The 25,062-nt window shown below is 36.3% G+C and overlaps 1 protein-coding gene across 8 annotated transcripts in view; it reads left to right on the forward strand.

Annotated features, from left to right (window-relative positions):
* AKAP11 (A-kinase anchoring protein 11) overlaps nucleotides 1-25,062 on the forward strand; it is a 48,912-nt gene that overhangs the window by 12,234 nt on the left and 11,616 nt on the right. For 3 of the 8 annotated variants that reach the window (XM_075741757.1, XM_075741763.1, XM_075741759.1), the window contains 8 exons: nucleotides 2,298-2,414; nucleotides 6,163-6,210; nucleotides 7,656-7,790; nucleotides 9,134-9,398; nucleotides 9,843-14,499; nucleotides 16,987-17,142; nucleotides 21,701-21,814; nucleotides 22,593-22,639. In XM_075741757.1, coding sequence (XP_075597872.1) covers nucleotides 2,298-2,414; nucleotides 6,163-6,210; nucleotides 7,656-7,790; nucleotides 9,134-9,398; nucleotides 9,843-14,499; nucleotides 16,987-17,142; nucleotides 21,701-21,814; nucleotides 22,593-22,639 — 5,539 coding nt within the window. The remainder of the gene's footprint in view (nucleotides 1-2,297; nucleotides 2,415-6,162; nucleotides 6,211-7,655; nucleotides 7,791-9,133; nucleotides 9,399-9,842; nucleotides 14,500-16,986; nucleotides 17,143-21,700; nucleotides 21,815-22,592; nucleotides 22,640-25,062) is intronic. The other 5 variants (XM_075741760.1, XM_075741764.1, XM_075741765.1 and 2 more) reach the window with 4 other exon arrangements.

Genomic DNA, 25,062 nt, shown 5'->3' on the forward strand with positions numbered 1-25,062 from the left:
TCTATGTCTGTATTGTGCCTCCTAATTTCCATATCTTTATTCTTTCCATGTTCTGAACTCTTATATTCATTAATATGATCTTAAAAACATGCATTGCTTAGTTCCTCCTCCTTTTTAAAAATATGGTTATTTTATCTCTTCAGTTATGTAGTGCCACCATCACTGCGCCACCAGACCTACATGTAGTCTTGTATGCTGGTTCTTCCAGACCTGAAGGAGATTTTTTCTAATTGTTGCATATTTCTTTTTCTCCCACTTCAACTTTGTATTCTCCAAAATCCTGAATTTTTCTTCATGTCAACTCTGGTAGATCCTAATAACATACTCCCTAGTTATCCATCTTGCCTTTTCTTTCAGAATGTTAAATTAGGGAAAAATACTTGCTTATAAATAAGGTATACGTAGTAGTTTGTAGCCTTAGAACTCCTAACTATTAGTGAATAATGATAAGCCCTTCTCAAACTGGATCATTGTTGGTCTGCAGTAAATTAGCAGGTTACAGATTTTTTTTTAATTACTGTTTTGAGTGCTGTGACTGATTAAGTTATTGTAGAAGCTGAAAATGAGACATTTCAACATGCTTGCTTGACTTCATCTCATACAAAAGTCATTTGTGAATGGGGGAATTACTGGGAGAGAGTCTTTGTGCAATATTGGTATTGCAGCCACCTGTAAATCTGGAAGATCCAGACAATCAAAGAGCAAGACACTGTCAGCATACTTTGGAAGGTACAAAGATATGTTACTAAAGTGTGGAGGTAAATTGCAACTAAACGTGTGGGGACAAAGGAATAGATGAAAGTGGAAACTAAATGAACGGTTCACTAATTTATTTCATAGGACCCAATAATTGCCTTAAATGTATTTTAAAATACTTCAGCTGTTACTTTTCCATAAAAATGACTCTCTTGACTGTTTTAATGTCACTTGGCCTTGGCTGTCCGAGTGGTAGTCTGGGCCTTGTTTGCTAACATTCTGAAATACATTTTGGTAATTTCAAGGAACCCAAAATGAAGTTTCTATTTTGCTTTTGTCTAGTCATTCTAGAAATGCTTTTCTAATTTTGTGTCACCATGAGCACAAGCATGGTGACACTGGCCATGCTGTAATAATTGGGCTTCCCATGTAGTAGTACTTGATACCATTTTTTGTACAGGGGGGGAAAAAAAAAGGAAATCTTTCTTGAGGTTTAACTGTAATACGTAAGATCACTTTTTACCATAAAGGGATTGTTTTTGCTGTGGGAGTATCAGAAACACAAAACATTTTCTAACTAAATTTGGCTATCTAGCACTTCCACCATTGTTTAAGAAGCTATGCAAATTTGAAATAACTTGTCATAAGTTGGACACACTGGGTTTCTCACTTCATTTTTAACAAGGCATTCATGTAGAGGATAAATAGCCAGATTAACGATTTATAACCATGTCACAATCTTATTTTTTTCTTAACCTTACAACTTGCTAGAGAAGATGACAATTTTAAAATAAATAAATAAAAAAGTTTGCTAGCTTTCTAAAGCAAGTGAGAGGATGTTGTCTTTTTTACAAGCTGAGTGAGCCACTTTTTGTTGTTTTTTGGTCGTCTTGTTTTCTTTAACTTCAGATACCAGCAATGATAATTCTTTGTTCGGCTGCACTTTGTTGCACTGGGAGAAAGTCTTAGATTCTTAAGCCTTTTTTTAGCCATCTCTGGTTTCTTGCATGTATGTCACCATAAGTGTAAATATAAGAAATGTTACAAGAAGTATTTGCCTGGGATTAAGTTACAGTTGTTTTATATTCTTCAAGGAATAGGAAAAGAGAATGTGTGTGAATTTTTTGAGGGTTTTTTGTTTGTTTGTTTTCTTCCCCTCTGACTTTTGAAACTACCTCCATTACTTTTCTTGGCTAAATTTGCTTTTCATCCTTCTTAAGGGAAAGCTGATGGAAAAGTTCCATATAGAGGCTTTGATGCAAGGAGTAGATGGTGCTTGGATTTCTTGGATTCATCTGTTTCTTTTTGTTTCTTTTTTCCAACTCTGCATGTTCTCACCGTTATTATTTTTTTTTAAATACAGAATAGCCAGCTTCTTTTGGAATAAAAGTATTGCTTGAAGAAAACAAGTGTTTCAGTTCCATGTCCTGAAGTAAATTTAAACTTCAAACCTGGTGATTTATATGCAAAGTTATTCAAAGTAATTTGAAATAGTACTTAGAGTAAGGAAACCCATGGAGGGCACGAGATAGATGGATAGAACCTCTGTCCAAAACTGAAAATGCATTTTTTTGTTTTATATTTTTGTCATTGTTTTTCAGAGTTTTGGTGAAGGTGTACTGCACTCTATGAAGTCACTGCTACACAGCAGAAAAGAATTATGCAATGTATCAGCAGAGGAATGTCTAAATCGGGAAGAACAAGAGAATTTTATTGAGGTTTGGCATAACCTGACTGTTTATGTGTATTTTGTGGCAATGCTAGAAAATTATTTAGTTTGAAGCAGTATGGGAAGTTGCAGGATAGTAAATGTGAACAACACTGCAAGTTACTGGCCATAAAATCTGTACCCCCTACTATCATTCTTGAATTTAATCACTTTAGTCATGAAAAGAGCTATGTCATTTCAAGGTGACATTTCTCTGCTTTGTAGGATTTGTGAAACTGGAAAAAACCCAAATGGTTGATTTTGTAAGAATTTTATAACTGAGTGTACTGGATTTGTGAGCACTCATGTGATCCAGGTTGTATGGATAGTATCCTAACAAAGTAGCAGAACATTTTGATCCAGGTCTGAAGATAAAGTGATTGCTCTTGTTTGCCCTGTGTTCTAAAAGCTGTGTTCTAAGGCTCAACATTGCAGATCTGGACTTTTTTTACATTAATACAAATGAGCTAAAAGCTGGGCAAGGTCTGGAGAGAAGAGAAGTAGACCTGGTCAGAATGCAGGACTGTCTAGGTCTCAAGCTGTGAGGAGGAATGACTAGAGCTGTTGCAAGACTAACGGCAGCTTTTCTAAAGGGAGAAGAAAAAATAAGAAGCAATGTGGACCATGTATCTCATATTACATGTTTTAGAAGACTACTAAGTAGTAGTTGACAGGCCTGACTAGTTTAGAGGAGGAGAGGGTGACCTGAACTGGCCAGGCAGAAGAGCTGAGATAGGGGGAAATGGAGCAAAAAAGACTCAGGAGGTGGTTAGGGAAGACTGGTAATTGGATAAGGAGTAGCAGGAGGAAGGAAAGAGGCAGACTGTGTGACCAACAGGGATGAGTTAGGATTGCCTGAATATCACCAGGGTTTTTGATACTGGCTAGATGTTGAGATTGTGACTGTATGAAATGTTTGGGGAGCAGGCAAGAAGTTGAATTTGTGAAAGATAGAGAGCTGTGACAGATCAGAGGTAAAAGAAGAGTTAAGCAGTGGAGGAGTGCCCAAAAGCTTGTCTGTGTCTGTTCAGATGGACTATGCTCTAGAATCTATGAAACCCCTCACACATTGCTCCCCTCCCCCCCTTCTTTTTTCCTGTAGCAAATACCTGACAAATAGCTGGCAATGTGTTCTATATGCCTGTAGTGATGGTCCCTATGGAGAAGGATAGCTGACTATATTTAGTTACCTTATTAGCTCAAGCAGTTAAGAGCCCTCTGGTTGAAATGTAGGAGGGTTAATATCCTGCCACAGAACAGGTATTTTTTTTCTTATAAAAAATATAGGGAAAGACACGCATATGCAAAGTAATGCTAAAAGAACATTGTTAGGATTGCAAAGATAATTACTCAGACGTACAAAAAACAGAATTTAGGTTTCCTGTACCGTTTTAATTCATTTCCTCTGTACCGGTGGGTTATGATAACCTTCAAATGCAGTGTCTCATACACTATTTTTAGTTTAAAGAAAAGGCTTGTGTTACAAACTGTTGGCCTTTCTGTCTCCCTGGCCTACTCCCCAACAACTTTTGAATTGATGTACTAATTTCAGCTATGTTCAAGGTCTTAAAAGGTGATTATTTTTCTGTGAAAACTAGAGTTTGGGTACAATAAAGAAATCCAAACTAGTGTTTTTGCCACTGAGGCAAAAATAGGTAGACTTGGCAGTGGTGTGGTCTCTTTGGCAGCAGTCTGCTGGCCCATCAGTGTATGTATGGACTGGTTGGCCTTCATTTGTGTGAAGCTGTGACTCCTGCATACTGTCCTATTTTGCAGAATGGGTTGTCCCACGGGAGAAGGAAAGGGTTGGAATCATTATCTTGAGGAAGAGGAAAGGGCATGTAAGAAGTCAAAAGAGCAAACACCCATTTAAAAAAAAACCCCAAACTTACCAAAAAAACCCCAACAGCAACAAACCCTAAAGCCTCCCAAAATGTTCTTCAAAAAACTAGGGTTTTTTCTAGGTCCTTTAAATTGTTTGCTATTTTGCCTCTTCTGTGGAGGAATTCAATTCATATTGTAGGTACTGTTCAGATAAAAAGATGTAGAAGTTGAAAGGTGTCTTGCAGATACTATACAGATAAAAGATTTAGGATTTGAAGAAAAGATGTAGGAGTTGAAGGGTACTTTGCTCAAACAGGATCATTTCATATTTAACACAGTGAATATGGTGCTGGAGACCTGTAATTTGTCTGGAGCTATTTGGAATGCTACTACAAAGCATTGTTTCATTTATAATTTTGTCATAACTGAAATAAGGATAAGTAGATGTAAACAGGAAGATCTTTTCTTGGGGGCACAGTAGATTCACAGCATGAGACCTCCCTGAAATGAACAAGTCAGCAATTTTAACATTTGAATATGATTTCATATTAAAAGAAAGTTTGGGGGTTTATTTTGGTCACACATTGAAAGAACAAATTCAAAACTCAAATACAGTTCAAAACAGATTTGTTTTTCAGCTGTTTTATTTTCTAGACTTGTCCTTTTCATAGATTCTATGTAGGCACCAGGAAGTAGCTGAACCAGTTAATACTAAGTGATTATAAACATAGTGATGTTTTTTTACTGTTTTTAAACTTGAGAACCAACTTACAGTAACAGGGAGTAGCTGCTACAAATTTAGTGTGAGCTGCGACTTCAGGACATAAAATTCAGTCTATTGCATAGTGCTCTGAAATAATTTAATCCAAGCCATATCAAACTTAAATCCAAACATTAGTGGAAGTATTTAATCTTTGCGCTTTATTCCATACCTACAATATGGAAGTAAAATTTATTTTCTTACAATGTTGTTTTGAAAATAAATGTTTTGGCAATTTTTTTTGAGCATGCAGATGCACTATTGATTTGTTATTAGGGAAATACTAAATGAGAACTGAGGAAATCTGACATTTGAAACGAAGTTTGAGTAATAGATGTAAAACAGATCATGATCTGACACTGAAGAATGAAGGTAAGAGAAAATACTGACTCTCTTTGGTCTGTTTGTGTTGAACAATACAAGACGCATGTAGACTGATGAGAGAGAGAATATGTGATAAAATATTTCCTCTGTCCACAAGCACAAACACCTGAGGTAAAGCTGACATTTCTGACACATTCCAGGTTCCTGAGCCTGAGAAGACTTTTTTTTTGGGGGGGGGAGGTGCTGAATATTTTAATTCTTTTGCTTTAGGGGTTTATCTACTTGGATATTGCATGCAAACATGTGGTTTAGGTAATCTGTTGTGTCTTGGCCTTAGACTAATCAATTTACATGGTAAACTGTGTAATGTGTTGGCATTATGCTCTCTTCGGTATATCCAAATGCATCAGAGTTAGTTACCATGGGCAGATTTCAGGCTTGAACTGAACACTGGATATTTGTCCAGCTTGAAGCAAGGACAGATGAGCTCTGATCTTTGCAAAATCATGTTTATTTTAACAGATGTAATGAGACTTATATGTGTTGCTCAATGTATAATGTATAATGCCAATACACCACTACAAAAATTTCTGTGTAGTGGGTTTTAAATGACATATGTGCTCTTTAGTTTTATCTGACCTTTCACAAGTCAAATAGCACAGCAGTACTGTTCTTTATGTAAGACTATGTGCTACTGTTTGAGCAAGCTACGCTATGCTAAGGTATGGTTTTCATGGCAGTAGAATGAAGCTTTATGGTAAAGCTTGCTTAATTTTCAACTCTTAAGTATCTGCAGAAAATGAAAAAGTTCTTTTCTGTACTTCAGTATGTTTATGTATTTGTTTTACAGATTACATTTATAGGTTTTGCTGAAGAGATGGGTACTGTTCATTTGCAGGTACAGTATATATCTCTGTATTGGAAAACAATGTTCTTCAGCACTGGTGATTTCTTCTAAGTAGTACATAATTTTTTAGATGGAGGAATTTTGGTGTTCGAGAAATGAAATATGTGTATCTTGAGCATTTAAAAACCTAAGTTTTAAATATCATTGAAAGATTGAAAAATAATTATTTTGATATGGTCGTCATTGGTTTATATGTATTTAAAATATTATGTGGGCCAGTCTTTATATTGGAATAGTCTGGAATAGCTTACTGAAATTGGGGGCTGGGTGGACATTTGTTGTGTGTGTAGGTTTCTTGGGGGTCGATGGGTGTTTTGTTTTGGGGTTTTTTTTGTTAAAGACCTGTGTGTATCGGTTTGTAACCTTCTCCTTAGTAGAGTTGTGCTTATTAATATGGTGCAATTGTCATCTGCAAAGCTAAAACTTTACTGAGTTGACTGCTAGCTGTGAATTGCTGATGGGGGACCAGGAGTCGGTATTATGGTTATACCTTAAGATACTATTCTGGAGAACCAGAGATGTTCTTTTAAAAGGGGAAGTGTAGCAAACTAGCAGGGTTGTGCCATGCCGTTTTAAGAAGTTAAGGATTTAATCTTCCCATGCAATTTACACATCAGTATAACCCATACCATACATGTTCACAGTGCAACTCCGCACTTTGGTCTACGTCTTGGTAGACAGAGATTGCTGTAATAGTTTTCTGATGTTTAAAAATGAAAAACAGAAACTCTCAGTCCATTTGTGCTCAGAGTTGTATCAGTGTTGCTAATTAATCAAATCATAATAGTGCTAGACATTCTTTCAAGTATGGGTAAGAACTATTTGATTCTCTAGAGTGAAATGAAATTTAGACAAAATTGGGCTGAATAGTTTATGTAGACTTGCTTTGTACCATATGGATCAGTAGTGTTTAGACTTTTTTTAAAAAAAAATCATAAATCTTTCATAGGCCATTTCTGTACAGGTAAATTATCCAAAGTCATGCTGAAAGAAGTGCCTTGTCCCTGTTTTTGTAATAGTGGGCTAAAACAGCATTCCAATGAAGCACACTAAGAGCATGTAGGATCCATTGAGCACCATTATTAGCCGAGTTCAGTCTTCTCTTTGTAGTTGCATACCTTGTAGGACATGCAGCTGCTTTTCAGTGCTTACAGGATTCCCCTTTGTGACTTTTAAGCCTCTTCTGGCCCTTGAGAAACAGTGGAATTTCTTCTTTTGTTAGAACAGTGAGCTAGAGATGAGTGTTTACACAGGCCTTACACCACAGTTTGAGAGAATAAGTGGCGGATGGGGCAAGAAATAAGGGAGGAAAGAGAAGCTTTACCAAATTTATCAGCTGTTACTATTTAGGGGGGGGATATGAGATCAAACCTATTATCATTTACATGTTATTTTTTTCACTTAGTATTCTCAATGTGTTTGTATATTTAAATCAGGAGTTGTCAGCTGTTTCTGCAGAGCTCCCAGATGCTCTGAAATCGCTCCAGTTGTGCAAACTAAAAGAAAATGAGGTTATATTTCTGAAAGATGTAAAGAAAACCTTGGCAAAACCTTATGTCATGAAACATCAGGTAAACATTTTGTGTCTTCTCGCATGTCTTAATTACAGAAGCATTATATTTGGCCTCATAAAGAGTTCAGTCATATCACACGTTGTCTTGCCTGTGGTTTTGGGCCATCTTAGCCACAGTAGTAGTAATGTTGTTATACTTCTGTGATTTCTTTAAAATGAGTATTAGAAAATCTCAGAATAAACTTGATACTTTCAAGGGCTGTATTATTAACAGAAAATATTTAAGAAATACTTAATTATGGTGCAGATCCCATACTTCTGCTAGACTATAGTCCTTTTCACTGCTAGTTTGGAAAGAAGATGAAACTTGTCAAGTTATCTTTCTCTGCTCTGCTCAGATGTAGCTTTCATCCTCTGCAGACTTTTCTTCTTGAAACAAAAGTGCCTAAAATTGACAGGTGTTCATAAAACTCAGTGGGCTCTTTTCTTACTAAAAAATTATTTACAGTTCTAAATGTTGTTAATTATATAATTTCTATTATTTTTATTTTCAATATTATGTTGTTAATTATATTATTTCCAGTTATAAATGTTGTTAAAGCAAACTTCTTAAAGCCATATTGACTAATCATGCATGTTAAATCTAGTTGTGTTGCATATAAGGTAAAAAATACGTTGAAGAAGCAAGTAACCTATGAACTGAAGTACTATTCAGCATAAACAGACTTTGAAATACCGTCTTCCTCTACAGATTTTTAATGTTCATTTTTTAGTATATTATTGAGTACATATTAAAAAGGTTGCGTACTACAACCCTGACTCTTGTTTTATTGCGATGATTTATTCAGAATGCAGAAGTTATGAAAATCACAGAATGGTTAGGGTTGGAAGGGACCTCAAAGAACATCTATTTCTGACCCCCCTGCCGTGGGCAGGGACACCCTCCACTAGACCAGGTTGCCCAAAGCCCCATCCAACCTGGCCTTGAACCCTTCCAGGGATGGGGCATCCACAGCTTCTGTGGGAACCTGTGCCACTGCCTCACCACCCTCACAGTAAAGAATTTCTTCCTAATATCTAGTCTAAATCTACTTTCCTTCAGCTTAAAGCCATTACCCCTTGTCCTGTCACTACATGCCCTCATAAAGAGTCCCTCTCCAGCTTTCCTGTAAGCCCCCTTTAGGTACTGGAAGGCTGCAATAAGGTCTCACCAGAGCCTTCTCAAATGAGTAAGTTATTTTAACTATCACTCTACACAAACTGTTCCATTTGTGTTCTTTAAGATATTTGTAAATTGTTTACTGTTCATAAAAATGCATTGAAGGAATCCCTTGTTACTTCTGACAGTTGAAATCATTCCAAGGTTGTTATGTTTGTTTGCTTGTTGCTCTCTTTTTCAAGAATCAGCTTCCTGAAGTGTTTTGTGTGATGAGACTGTCTCCTTCATTCCCAAGGATCAAAGTTGATTATATATTTACCTTGCTGAGCAAGTATACCACAGGCATAAGATATGCAGTGGAAATAAAATCGTCGCAAAAACATCAAACAGAGACATCCCATGGAGAAGATGATGACACTAATCAGTCAGTTTCTTCAATTGAGGATGATTTTGTCACTGCTTTTGAACACTTAGATGAAGATGAGCCTTCAAAGATACAAAGTGCTGGTAAGTTCTTGCATGCTGTTGACTTGTTGGAATTGTTTTTTGAAATTTAGGCTTTCATGAGAAAGTAAATGTAAATAAATAGTAATTTTTTACATTAATCATGTTTTGTAAAGGGGCATTGTACAACTGGAAATTTTTTTTTTGCTGTTCTTTTCACAACAATTTATCCACTCATAACCAAAGATTTTAATCTCAGTTTCAGATGCAGATCAAATAGAATCTTGTTCTACTTTGTGTGCTAAAAAATACATGAATTTGTCAGTTATTAGAATAGTATAATAGGTTTTGAAAAAATGAAAGATTGCTTTAATCGTGAAAGATCAGCTAGCATTTTGCAACAACAAGCTCAGCAATTGCCATCAAAATCTTTCCTCAGTTTTCTGTAATTCTGTGAAAATTCTTGGTTTTGAAGCAATCTTTTTTTTTCTTTTTTTTTCCCTCCAGGTGCATGCAGCTTTACTTCTCAAAACCATCGAGATGCTGCTTCGCAGACCATTCCTGCTCAATGTTTAGAAGCTGTTGACTCAAAGATCCTTGTGGGTTCTGCACGTCGAAGGTCATCTGCCAGATCTTCTACTTTGATTGATATTTTGGGACTTAAAGAACTGTCCTCAGTAAAAAATTCAGTTACAACCTCAATTTCTGATCCTTGGATACAAAGGAGTTTCTATAAACCATATAATCCTTCTGATCAAGGTGTTAATTTTTTATGTAAAACATTGTTTTCCTCTTCTCCAGCTGAATCCTCTGAGTCAGATTGCTCCAGTCCAAGCCCCATTATCTTCTTAGATGAAGAAGGGTATCAAAAAAGCTTGAAGGCAAAACTTCAGCTGCCAAAAATTCCAGTAGTGAAAGATGGTATAGAGGATTCCGACTCAGAAGTAAGTGAATTTTTTGATAGTTTTGATCAGTTTGATGAGCTGGAACAAGCCTTGGAAAACTCTTGTAAAGTCATTAGGGATCCCATCCTAGGGAATCCCTCCCAGAAAAGGAAAACTGCACGTGAACAGTTGTCTTCTGCAAGCATTACAATGAATCCTCAGAAATTCAAGTTTGATCGTCCCACTCTCCCAGCCAACGTAAAGAAACCAACTCCTCGTAAACCAGAATCACCATATAGCGGCATCTTTGATGTCCCAGATTCCCCTCGCCCAGTTAAAACATCCGGGGAAGAGAGTGGAGGCTTGTTCAGCCCTATTAGATCATCAGCTTTCAGTCCACTAGGGAGCTGTGGTTCTTCTGAATGTTTATGTCGAATTAATCTTAGTGGCGATGGGACAGGTCAGAATCACCATGATGCAATTTATAATAGTTATTCAGCATACGCTGACAGTGTTTCATTTGAAATACTGGGTTCTGTTTTTCATTCTGAGTCGTCGTCAGAACAAATGTGTGCAGGAAATGATTCCAAACACAAAGGGATTGCTTTGGAAGGGAAAAAAGGTCGAGCTGCAGATCTGAAAATGAAAACTGGCAAGGAGCCAGATAAGCAAGCGAAATCTAAACGTAAGTCATTAATGATTAGAGACAGCATTCAAAAATTTGCAGCTGAATTAGTTGAAAAAAGTTTTGGCAGTGCATTTAAAGACTTGCAAAAAGGCGTTTCTTCGTGCACCAATGCACTTTGTCATTTGGCTGCTAGGTTGACTTCTTCGGTATTTCAAATGGCTTTTTATGAGATTGGGAGACGTAGAGCAATCTCCCTGAAGGAGCGTGCCATTAATGGGATCGCAAACTTTTTGGTGAGTGAAGCTATAACTGGTGCTTTGAAAGAACTGCGGCATGTAAAGAAACAAATATTTACCAACACTGTTGCACGGTTTGCGGCAGACCTTGCTGAAGAACTTGTGTTTGAAGGAATCATGGAAGTATGCCAGTTCTCGTATCCGTCGACACCTACAGCTGCACAGTCTTCATCATTTGATTATGAAGACAACGTGGTAAGATCTTACGCCAGAGATTTGTCCGAATCTGTCATTCAGGAGGCTTTTATTGAGCTGTCTCAGGTTGATGTGACCTTCACAACACAAGCAGCCATTAGTATTTCCATGGACAACATTAAATACGTGAGTGCAGAAAGTATGCTAGAGTCAACACAGACTTCCACCGTTTTTCCTAATGTTGGTGATAGGGTAGCACTGAAGCCAGTCCAAGATTCCAACAAGGAATATACTGTACAGCAAGCTCTGTTTTGCACCTCTGGTGTTGTAAGTTCAATACCTGTGCCCTTAGCTGGAAGAGCTCTTTGTCAACATCAGGTTTCCTCTGATGCTTATAAAGCAAAAGTATCCAGGGCTCTGAATTCTGATGACAATATGAAAATATACAAAGACTCCACTCATCCGTTTTTCACAAGCAGAGAGAGAGAGGAGGAAGTCGCTTCTTTCAGAAATATATACCTAACTTCAGATCACCGTCAAAGTACTGAAAATACTCCATCACTCTTACATAACCAAAGTGATACTAAACAACCAAATGACAGATCTGGAATGAACAATAATTCAGAATCAACGAGTGGATTGAAAGGCATTAATACTTTCTCTGGAACTATGGTAGATATGATAGTAAATGAAGCTTATGAAGCCATAACCTCATCTAGAGTAACAAAAGCAGTAGAAGAGTATACAGATTTTTTGACAAGGAAAATAATAGATAAAAAACCTTATGTGCAATGTATTGCTGAAGATTTCCCCAAGAATATGTTTGCAGATCACTTGGCCAAGTATGTCATAAAACAATCTGTGGATGAAAGTAAAACTGTGTTATGCAACACTAGTGAGAATTTACCATGTAATATGAGCTCGCAGACTTATGCAGATACCAATAGAAAAGAACAATGTGTGATAAAGAAGCAAGAGGCTGAGAAACAAAGTAATGTTTCTATAATTGTGGAACAACAACAATTGCCTTTGAATAATCCAGGTAAATTTCTTCTTACTCCAACTCATTCTGTTCAGTGTTTTTCAGAATCTAAAGATTGTTGGCAAGAACAAAAAGGACACAGGTTTGCTTCAAAATCACCACCACCTTGTTCCACTGTGACTTTCGCTAGGCATGTTCTAGAGGACTTTCCCGACGCAGGAAGCTGCTCAATAACATACTTAAACAAGCCCTCAAAAAACCGTGATACTCAGAAACCATCATCAGAATCTTTGACTTACAGGCAAGCTGATGGTTTTCTGCATGCAAATAGCTTTTCTTCAGTGATGTTTGGCAGTGAAGATGCTTTGCAGATAGAAGGTAAATCAAGTCTCAAAGATGGCAATACCTGCGTAATGCCTGATACACCCCCGCCGACTCCTTTAGTACCATATCAAGGTAGTTCTGAAAGAAACCTAAGAAAACTATCTAAGAAACTCAAGGGAGAATTAGCAAAGGAATTTGCACCTGCAACACCACCTTCTACACCGTACAATCCATCCATTACTGGTTTGTCTGAAACTGAACGTGACTCTTTGGAAAATGAGGAATTTATGCTGAAACTCATGCGGTCACTTTCTGAAGAAGTGGAAAGTAGTGAAGATGAATATCATTCTGAAATGCCCATTGAGAAAGACGAGTGTTCAGAAAAAACAATTCAGTATGCAGATTGCTTAGCTAGCCATATAATTTCAATAGCGACTGAAATGGCTGCTTCCCATTTAGATGGTAAAACAAACGAAAGAGAAACTGATACACAGGTTCAGTTAGGTATGCAAAACGAAAGATGCGGATATACTGCATTTATAAATATCCCAGAAGAGACATGCAATTCTTTATGGAATTATGCAGGTGATATGGCAGGAAAAGTCATCCATGAGGCCAAGAAAATAGTGAGATCAAGGCATTGTAAACTGTTGAGGCTGAAGCGGGTTAACTGTCAGGTGGATTGCCTCTATCTGAGAAAAGGTGATAAAGATTACAGTTCAAAAGAACGGTGCAGTCCAGCGCAGGACCAGTGGCGGGGGGAGAGAGATTCATCTGTACTTCCTTTACCGCAAGGTTCAGGCGTGACAGGTTTGACTTCCAAATACCCAAGCTGTGAAAGTGTGACTGATGAATATGCAGATCATATTATTCGAGTTTTGAAAAGAGAAGGAGGTAATGCTGAACTGTTAATGGATCAGTATGCCAGCAGACTCGCTTACAGGTCTATCAAGTCAGGTTTACAGCAAGCTGCTAGAAAAACCAAATTGAGATACAACAGAAAGACGTTTCCTGGGCAAACTGCACAAGTAAATGGCAAGCTGGAGCTGATCAAAGCAGCGAATAAAGATGCACAACAAGCAAAAAGCAGCATTCATCGTTGTGAAGACCAAACGTACGAAAGGAGTATCGACACACACAGAACAGAATGCGCAGAGTTGTTACATTTTTCAGAATCGCTTGCTCGCAGTATCACTTGCGATGTCAGGAAGAAATTGAAAATGTCGGGAGCGTGTTTGCCAAAGTCTCTGACAGATTCCTGTCTATATAAAAAGACTGAATTAGATGAAGTCACAGGGGAAGTTATTAAAACAAGATTTTCTAGCACATTTGTTCCTTTCTCCCCAGATCATAAACTGTATCATAGTACTGGCAGTTTAAATGAAAATGGCTACAGTGAAGGCATAATTCAAGCTATAGAAAAATATGCTAGGAAAGTAGCAGATGATACTCTAGAAATGAGTTTAGAGTCAGCTGTTCTCCATGTGGCTGAAAACAGAAAAAATGGGGATAGGCTATCATATACTGAGAAACTGTCTCCTTTTTCTGGAACTGTCTGTAGATGCTGCAGTATGAAGGAACATCGGTACTGTATAGAAAGTACACCTCATCATCTGTCTGCGCAAGAATCTTCCATTCCAGTGAGGCATTTTCTTCATTCTGCAGTAGGTGGTGCCTGTCAAAAATCAAGAGTGTTTCAGCTTGATATTCCTAAAATTCACGTTGATGTAGAACAGAAGACAGTGTTTTCTGACAAGGGGGCTGCTGCAGCTGTAGAGAAAGCAGGAGAGCTGAGTTACACAAGTCTGACAGCTGACAGTGGTATTGGACAAGATGGAGTCAGTTTTGCTGAAAGCCTTACTACTGAAATAATGACATCAGCTATGACTAATATTGGTCAGGCAGTTAACATAAGGTAACATTAATTTTCTCTTATTTGTTGCATTTTGTACAGGGAAAAAGATTGTTCATACAAATATGTGTTCATAAGGATTTTATTTTATTTTAAAAGAAATAACATGCTTTATGTTCTGAATATTTTCTTTTTATTCTGGTGATATTTAAACAATTCAGAACTAGAAAAAAAGACTCTTTTACACCTGTGAGAACTTGAAACCAAGGTTTCTAGGTATATATCAACATGCATATGTTACAGTAGGTGACTAATAAGTGGAACTTAATATTTTAACTTGAAATGCTGTTATCTTTACGGACAGTAGAGAATAGTAGACCTTACAGGCTTTGTTCATCTGTGAGCCGTGACGGAATCCAGGTTTGCTACCTACCTATATTTCCTCTTCTGTGCTAAAAAGTAAAAGTAATTTATTTTTGCTTTTGTCAGTAGGACCAACATCTGGTACTGGCCAAGCTAGCCATTGCTTTATGGTCTGAAGACTTTATTTTGGTTATGACTGTGTTGTGACAGTGCCCTTACTACTGGAAAAAAGAACCCTTCCTTTAAGAAAAAACAACATACTAAACCACGCTTTAGCTTATAGAATAGCAATACAGTGGACAAGGAACTGACTTTCAAATTCTTGTGTATTAACAAAGGCTAATATATACTGTTTCCTTTAATAGGCCTATAAATAGGAAATATGTGCCACGCTAACTTTGTAACTTTGGGGCAAACAGCAACTGTTTCTTAAAACACTGTACAGTGATCAAAGTGACTTGAAATCTCTTCTTTGGGTACAAGAGCAATCTTTACCATGTTGGTTTGTTCCAATTTACTGTAATATTTATTTTCCTACTTTTTTTTTTTTGTGTGTGGGAATTCCTCACAACAGCTAAAGGTTTCTTTTCCTGGTTTCTAGAGTGGCATCATGATGAATGATAAAATGGATTTTTAAGTGTTCAGTGGTGAAAGGCCACAGTGGGACTGAATTAATTTTTTCAAGTTTTGATGTGAAAACACATACATACTAGCTTCTGCTCCATAGATGTGAATGGAAGTTTTTTGTTTGGGGGGATGTGTGTGTGTGTGTGTGTAACTTTTGCAGAAAACTATAAAATGTGTTAAATTTTGTGGCCCTTCAATGAAAGCAATTAAAAATTCTAGCAGTGTAGAAGTGCTGGTAAGAGGTATATTATGGCTTTCTGCACAACAGGGTTGAGTCCTTACTCATTGTGTGACCAAAAAAAAAGTAGTAATGTGGTGATGTTTTTCTATACCTACAGTATCAAAGGTAACACTTTTCTGAATCAATTCTTAAAAGTATAGTTTAAAACTTCTAGTTAGAATATGACAGCAATAAAATGCAGTGTTCAAAGACATAATGTTTATTATTATATCTGTGACAAAGATGCAATATTAGGGTTTTAGCATGACAAAATTTATAAATGTTTTTTACACCCTCATCTAATGTGTGGTATATAATGCATATGTTTCTTGAGAAGCTGCCTTGTGTGGTGAAAAGAACTGTTGCTAGCAGTGGTATAATTGTAAATAAAAATGGGGAAAAAATCACCTTTGTATTGCACAAATGGGTTCAAGTTCAAAGAGTTAAACTGTTTATTCAAAGGTACATATTTGTCTGCAAAAAATAGTGCTCACTGGAGCAAAGTGTTGTCAGTAATGTGGTTAAGGTTGGCTTTTAAAATAGTGAATGTTACAGTGGCTGCTTGCTATGATATAGATAATTACAGTTTGCCCCTGAAACTTAGTTCATAACTGCAGGTTCTCATATTATGACTTTTTTTATAAGGAGTTCAGACTTCTTTAAAGTTATCAAACTGGATCTTTTGAAGTGTCTTCTAAAGATTACCTTTTATTGAGTATACCTGCTTGATTGTTTTTTGGGTAAAAAATTTAAATTTATTTCCTGAGGGAAAAATTCTGTACAAGTCATGCATTGTTACACTTTCTTGAAGCAGGAAGACAAATCTTTATCTACTTTTCAAAAAATAGAATCCTAACATTTTAAACACCAGCATGTACTTAAGCACTTTGCCTAAAACAGCAGACTGTCTAGCTGGTTGTATCGAAAGCAGGCAAGGGACAATAGCCAAACTATCCTATGGTGAACAAGTTCAAAAATTGTAAGTCTTCTGCTTGAAAAGTGTACCTTGATATATACAGTCTGTAAGGCTACAGTGCCCTCTGTGCTTTATAGGAAATAATCTTCCAAATGAGAGAATTATTTGTGCTGCTGTCTTTGTCTTCTAATGAAAAAATTCCAGAGAGCAATCCCTGACCTGAGCCTGTTGAAATTTCAAGTTCATTTGGTTACTCCATTTCTTGTGTTGAGAATAGCATACAAATTAATGGATTCTCCTTCCCACCCCACCCACCCCCCTCCCTGGAATTTAATGTCTCTGAAATAATGTTAAATTGCTGTAAATGAACAAACACAGATCGGCATGAAATGCAGTGATGTTTTTGTCTTGAATTTTTGTTTAGTTCTGTTGGAAGAGAAGGATTTCACTCTGTTGAATCTATTGTTAGCCAGCAGATGAGTCTTAGTATTGGTGATGATAGCACTGGGAGTTGGTCCAATCTAAGTTTTGAAGATGAACATCCTGATGAGAGCAGCAGTTTTCTTCACCTTAGTGACAGGTAACTATAAGCATGTTAGTATAGTTAAACAGTTTTTTTGACATCAAATAACTTGGCATCAAGTGGTTTTCTCCTGGGGGTTGGGGGAGAAGAGATTATTTTGTCTTCAACACACATGACTTTTTTATTAAAAATGGCTCTAATATTACATTTGTGTTTTCTTATAAAATGTTGCCCACGAATGTTCATATTATACACTCTGTAAAATATGTGGACTATGCATTGTCATTGATGTCAGGGAGTCCCATCAAGTAAAACTGTACATATGTAATTTAAGTATTAGCAAAAGATGCAAATGTTTTGAAAACAACTGCCATGTATAAAATACAAATTGAAAGTATTGTTTTTAATCAATGAGACTGTGTTTGATATAAATTCATCTATTCTTGAAAAGAAGTATGATGAACTTAACTTGCATGAGGAGCTTTAACAGCTTTTTTTGTCTTTTGGGGGACTTGAATTGATAAGCAGTTCTAGCTAATACTGGTGGAATATTTATGTACTCCTAACAGTAAGCTTACAAGTGTGTAATCTTGGAACTTACCTGTTCAGGGTAATAACTTTTTCCACAGAGCTTCTCATTACACTTCCCCTGGCTGATTGATACCTAACAAAGATTAGAATGGGAATTTTAAAAATCTGCAATGTCTCTGCCTGTTGCCAGGGCAAGTTACATTAAGAGTTAGTGACCCGAGCCTCTGTATAAGGAACATATGAGGAATGAGTAAACTCAGTTTTTTATGGTTGATACACCATTTATGTTACTGGAGAAAGTTCAGTGGTTTTGTTGACGAATAGCAGAAATGGAGGAGATGGTTTTTGTCTTTTTAGTTAGTACTTCCAGCATCACTGAGTTTAAAGAAGATAGGGGAGTTATGCTATTTGGTAGCGAAGTGAAACTGCTCACTTAGATGTCTACAATATTTTTCATATTTTGCTTAACTAAATGTTTTAATCGAACCACTACTATAATTTATTCGCTCATACAACTCAATAATTTTGTAAGAGAATACAGTGCCTTAAAGTTATTTTAATGAATCATCTATTGAATGAGTAAAAATGACTTAGACTTACATGATGAAATTCACAGTATAAGGAAGAATATTCACCATATTGGCAGTTCCAAGTAGTGAATAAAATATGGGTTACTTGATGCTGGGGGGAAAAACAGGTATAAAAAAACTTCCTGGACCTGTAGTGCCCTGTAGTTGTTGTTTGTTTTCATTTAAATCTGTTTTGGGGATGATAAAGTAATTTCTGTAACTTGCAAGAAAATCTGTGGCTTATTAGAGGAGGAATGACCTAAATTAGCATTTAATTCAGAGAAGGGGAGGCATAATTTGGACAGCAAGGTGTTGGCAGAAGAAACTGGTGTGTGCAAATTGATCAGCTAGTTTTACAAAACTAACTGTGGATTGGTAACAGCACATGGGTTCAGTTGTGTTGCTGTGGTTTGGCATGTGGAAGTGACAGCAGCTGGGGTTATTGCCCTGAATAAAAAGATATGGGGCGGGGGAGACCTTCTGTAACAAAACAAGATTCAGTAATAACACAGTTTGTGGAACACTGTTAGCATCTTCTAAGGAAATAAAAAAATTTACATCAGTGATGGAGATGTATTGCTTTTATCTCCTCTTTTTAACAAAAACTATTTTATTAAACAGAAAAATGCCATTCAGTCTTAGAGGGGGCATGCATTATACAGTTACAACAGTTGAAAGTTTGGGGTTTTTTGTTTTGGTGGGGATTTTTTTTGTCCTTTTCTTATGGTCAGGGCCATCTGTTTAAAAAATACTGTGGTGATTATATGTAAACATCTAAATGTACTATGAGGTAGCATTGCTCCCCTGGCAGCTATTTCTTAATGCAAGTGGCTTCCTTGTGTCTAAGAAGCTGTCGGCAGTCTTGCTTGTACCATCTCTGAGGTACTAGGTGTCATTATACCAATTTGTTTGTAGTACTGGTACAATATAATTAAGTGATATAGCAAACATTAAGCAAGTTTTACTTGGTGGGGGAAGACCTTTCCCTTGCCCTAGTATTTTCCAGGCCATTTGCAGTATTCAGTGGATAGTGGTACTTGAGACTCCTTTAGCTGATATTTTTGGAAATGATCTTCATAATAATAAACCTAGAGATTGCATTAAAGGTAGCTGAAATTTTTTTGGGACACAGAATCACAGTCCCCAGAAAGCAACATAATACAGGCTACAGTGATTCGGTTTAATTTACCTTGCTTTGCTTTACTTCAGGAAAAAAAGACGTTTTTTTGTAGTAGCTCTGTTGAAACGGTACGTGCCCTCTGCATCTTGGATCAATATAAAAATTGTACTTCAGTACTTCACAGAGGATTAAACTGTCTGTAAACAAGGGAGCAAGACAACTCGGAAAGAATTATCAAAGCATGATCCCTGCAATTGTATTGAAATAGCAAAGAGTTCTTCAGCGGACTTGGTAAAGTTAGTTATGCAGGGGGAGTGCTTGTATCATCTGCTTTGCATGCCTAACGTTAGTGACTTAAATTTAGAAATAAAATAGTTTTAAGCTTTCTCTATAATTAATGTATAGATATAGACATAGGCTTTTCCAGGGGATGAATCAGAGCATCCAGGTTAGGTTATAATTCAGAGCACAAGCCTCTTGCCTTTGACTGTATGTACATAATGCAGAATCTAAAAGGAGATGATCTGAGTTATAGTTCCCATACATACAGTATATATATAGAAGTTGAAAGCTTTTTTTGTAATTCTTCTGCTGGCTCATGTTGAAGAGCTGCATGAGGCATTAGAATGCCTTTCTTTATTGCTTGTTCTGTGGCTGCAGGACTTGATTTTTCAAGGCTGTTAATCTGGCATCTTACAACAAAATAAAGGTCATGTTACAAAAAAGTGCCATATATTGCTATGCATTGTAATCATATGGTTAAATATATGATTGTTTTAGACCAAATTTGACTTCTGTAAAATATATAAATGTCTTCCCTGATCAGAACAGTAGTATGCAGGAGGTCATTCTGTTAGGTTGCAAATACTTTTTCCTTTAGGTTGAAAACTGGGGCAGCTTTTACTTCCGCTTATGTTATGCATCTGTAACTTTCAGTGAAAGAGGCTGTTTGAGTGCAAAATATTAGTATCAATAGGCTATGTTAAATCTCTTCTATGCATGTAATTCAAACCAAATTTAATACTTCATATATACTGCGACAGTCTCACACAGTAGCTTGAGAAATGTTCTTAGGACCAGGTTTGCATTTTCTGTGCAAATCAGGTTGGTTTCTTTGGAAGCTTCTGGTCTTTAATTTTCTTTTTTCTTTTTTTTGCATAATGAAAGAACTGTTTGATTGTTCTTTGCAGATGTCTAAATAAACCACAATGTGCTGAATGAAGCACCTACAGGCCCCCCCTCCCTTCCCCCATTAGGGTATGTTCATATTGCAGGCTTGCAAACCTGCTGTTACTGTTTTGAAATTAGGATCCAAGCAGGCATACTGGAAAGCAGAAGACACTGATAGGTGATGCTGTTACTGGCAGACTCTTGAAGGAGGTTAATATCTGTCTCTTGAAATGTTTCAATTTTTTTTGTTTTAAATTTTACTATTTGCCTTGAGTGGAACGAGTGGAAAAGAGCTTTAACAGTCACACAAAGCTTAGGTGAAGAAAGCATCTTTTTTGCAGCAGTTCTCTGGAGTTGCTTCATGACTTGTCATACCATCTACAGTAGACAATCTAGCTTTCTCAAAGAATGCTGGTTATCTTGAAATCCTATTCTTGGAAGGCTTCTAGGCATGCTCTGAGGGAGGTATGAAGTTGGGGAACAGAAATTTAATCATATGGGTAGCTCAATCTTGTACATAAGCACAGGCTTAACAAACTAATTATAATGCCTAAAGTGTACCAGTGTAAGGACATGCTCAATTTTTTCGGTTCTTCACTTTGGCTTGAATGCAGTCATGGAGTAAATGCAGTATGTTTATGAACTGTGAGTGAAGTAATCTTTTTAGTATTGTTTTCACTTATCTATAAAACTCTCTATTTTTAAAAAATCAGCTTGTAGAACAATATTCAGAATTAAAAAAAATAAAAAAAATCATTTGCTCTAAGAATTTTTTCATCAGACTGTTGGAGATCATTACTGGATTTTTGGAATGAGATGGAAGGATTTTATTTGTGCAGTTGTCTTCACAATGTATAATTTTATGAACTCTTAGCTAGTCCTTTAGCAAATATTATAGTTGCAGTCCATATTCCTATGAGTAATCACGTTGAAATTGTTGAGCTTGTATGAACAACAAGCAATGTGCTTAGACCTGAGGATGGAATTACTGCTAGCACCGATCTGGAAAATTAATGAGTACAAACTAATACTTTCAGCTGTGTACTGAAACTTACCAATTTTGCATTATTGTGCACATTACTGCTCTGAAAAGCACTGACAATCATGTTTGTATTCTGTTCCAACAAACCTGTTTAGGAAGTTTCAGTGCTCTTGCATTAAATGTCTTGACAAAACAGCTCTAAGGAAAATGAAGGTTCTAGTTTGAGCTATTGTTCTTTTCTAGTTCAGCTGTGTTCTCTTCTTCTCCTGGCAGTAATGGTAACAGCAGTAGCTGGAGCAGTCTTGGTTTAGAAGGGGATATGTATGAGGAGAATTTATCCTTTCCAACATCAGACAGGTTGGTCGAGTTGAGAAATATAAACCAGATGGGTTCCTCATAATTAATGCATGAAATCATCATTTTGGAAAATAAAAATACAGTGCATTTTTAATGCTGATACATTATTCACACTCTTCTCACTTAATCACAGTATGATTTTTTCATTAATTAATCCATACTGAATGGTTAAATTTTGCTGTGCTAAACTGATGAATGTGTTCTGCTTGCAAAATGAAAGGTCCCTTTCGTGCATGTTCTTGCTTGCAGTTTTACAAATCTTTAGATTTACTTTTTTCATGCAAACTAGAGCTTGCTTCCTACAGGATTTCTGGTTTTTTTTCCTTTAGCGTGTGGAAACTTTCAAAATTGCTTGGTAATTGATTTTTGTAGAGCACTTATGACTTACAGCTTTGAATAACCTATAGCTGTTCATACCTGTGACATAGATGGCTCAGCCTTTTCACATATGAAGCAAAACTGAACTGTCCTCCTTAATTAAAATCAATAAGTTTTCTTCTTATTTTAAAATGTCTTCATATTACAATCCTTCTTTTTAACACCTTTCTCTTGTTTCTCTCTTCTCCCTTCTTTCCCTAAGAGCAAATCTTGCAAAGTTCATGATAAATCTGTTTCCAATATGAAATGGTGTGAGAAGCAAAGCTTCTTTTCATGATCACTTCTTAATTCTTTTATGATCTTCCCATCCTTTAACCTTCATTACAGTCTTAGGATTGGCTACGTTGATTGTGCATATATTATATTGTATTAATATTTTTGTTTTATTTTCAAAATACAGTGATGGAACAGAAGATAAAGATGAGGACTCCAAGGATGCTGTAGAAGGTAATGTCAATTCCAGCATATACTACTCTGACCTGTGCACCTTACATGAATTATTATTGTTAATGCTTTGCTTTTGTAGTCTGCAAAACAAGGTGACAACCCTGTTATCCCTATCCATCATAATGCACGTCAGTAAAGTGTCAGAATATATTCTTAGATTAATACCTTGCAGATACCTCTTCAGGCACTGAAATTTTCAGCCTTTGGGAAATGCTAGTGTCTGATGCTCACACATGTACTTGATAACGTAGGGTAGTGAACTCTGATCAGCTTATTGAAAGCGTAAATGCACATGCATAGAATAACTTCTTTGTAAAATATCTGATAAGGAGCCATGGCAATGCATCTGCATGGCTATGTTTGAGATACTGAAGAAGTTATTTAAACTGCCCAGATTAATCTTGGAAGAGGAGTCATGAGAAACAATAAAAAAACTTGGATTTGATACATTTGTATAATCTCTTTCTTCTTAGTGAAATATAAAATAGGGTCTATCCAGAATCTTGTTACAGCTTTCTGGTTTGTAGAAGATCTCTGCATTGGTTCCAATCTGAAGTCCCAAAGGCTGTTCACTCAAATGGGAACAGCCTGAGTACACAGTGTAGGAGGCTGATTGGAAGATGAGCTGATGTTACAGCAAGTTGTAACAGAGCTTTTCTTTGGGTATATTCTGAAGATGAAATAAGTATTTCAAGAAACCTCTGCTACCCACTTACAGAGGATATTCAGCCATGTTGCACATGTTCAAATACAAATAGCCTTGATGTAAGCAGAAAGATGTGTGGTTTGGTTTGTTTGGATTTTTTTTTTCCTTTAACTCCTGAAAAACTGTATGGAAGTGAACCACATCTCTTAATATTTTTTTAAAATCAGATCTGACTATAAGGTTATAAGGAAATAAAACCAAACTAAATTATTTAGTGTTTTTCATCAGAAAAGAATTATAATTAAAATATTTTCTGCTCTGTAGGTTTCATCTATATACCATTACTTTCTTTTGGTCTTGACTTCAGAAAACTCTAGCATCTGAAGTGTTCAAATTTCCCAATTAAAATAGTGCTTGATTTTATTTCTTTACACAGTTTAGGTGTCTCCTGGAGTGCAACAGAGTGCTTTATACTGTATTAAGGATTTTCTAGTGACATTTTTTCAGTTTAATTTCTTCACCATCTCACTATTGTTTTGAAAAGACTTTCTGTTACTTTCATTGTAGGACCATTTAAATAGTATTCAAAGTAGGAAACCTTTGTACCTGGTCCTGTACATTTGGAAGTTCTGTTCATGTCATACCTAGAAATTTCTGGCTTTTTGTAAGCTGACTGCACCTTGTTCACCAAAGAATTTGAAACAAAGCCTTGTTATTACAAAATATACATCTATTTTATAAAACTAAAAAATATATCAAAATTTCCCTGTGATACATTACCACAACGCTTTCTATCCACTAAGTGTCTTTTTTTTTTTTTTTAAATAATTGATTCTTTCTCCTATAAAGATGTTAGATTCTGGGGCTCCTAGACAAATATTCTCTTGTCCACCAAATGCACGCTTATGCTGACAGTTCCACTAGCTAATTTTCTTTCTTTTTACCTCCTGGGGGAATCCATTTTGTCTTGCTTAACTTTGCCGGTTAGGAATGAATACCTTACGTACCTCAATTTTCATAAGCTTCATTGGGAGAGTATTGAACACATGTTTTTATTGCAAATATATTCCTTGTTTCTAGAGAGTTAAGTCCAGTAGTCTGGAAGTAGAGACTCCAAGAACAACGTGGAGAGCACTACACACATGCTTTAGTTGCTTCTGAGGGTGTTACAAAGGATTACTGTGATAGCTGGATACAGAAATTCAGAGTGGGAACAGAAGATGACAATACTGTAGTTTCTCTGTGTTACTAATGCAACTGCTCTTCTAAGACGCTGTTACTTTCTGGAACTCATGCTGTAAAGGAGGTGTTCAAAAATTGAATAGGCCTCAGTAAAAACAGCACTATATTTTGGAAAAACTCAGAGGCCGTCTGATCAGTCTGCCTGTACAGTAAAGAATTCTGAAATACACACTTTTTAAAAATTTAGTAGATGAAGACATAGCAAAAAATAGCAGTTGGGAACAGAAATGACTGATGGATAATGTGAGAGCCATAGCTGTTCAGTTTATGAAAGGCTGTGTTAAATTCCTTGTCATTTGGAATATACATTAAAGCTTAGATGTCTTTTAATGCTCAGCTATGTTTGTATACAATTGTAAATGGGACAAACAGTACTTCTGTATGTGAAAGTACAGACACTTCAGACCAGCATGATTTTTTCCTTTAATGTTATCTGTGTGGACTAAATTGAGGGTTTTTTAGGACAATATAGTCTAAACAGTGAACTACAGACACTCTTTTTTGAAACAATTTGAAGCTACAGATTTGATTTTAT

This window comes from Balearica regulorum, chromosome 1, assembly GCF_011004875.1.
Source record: "Balearica regulorum gibbericeps isolate bBalReg1 chromosome 1, bBalReg1.pri, whole genome shotgun sequence".
Classification (NCBI taxonomy): Eukaryota; Metazoa; Chordata; class Aves; order Gruiformes; family Gruidae; genus Balearica; species Balearica regulorum.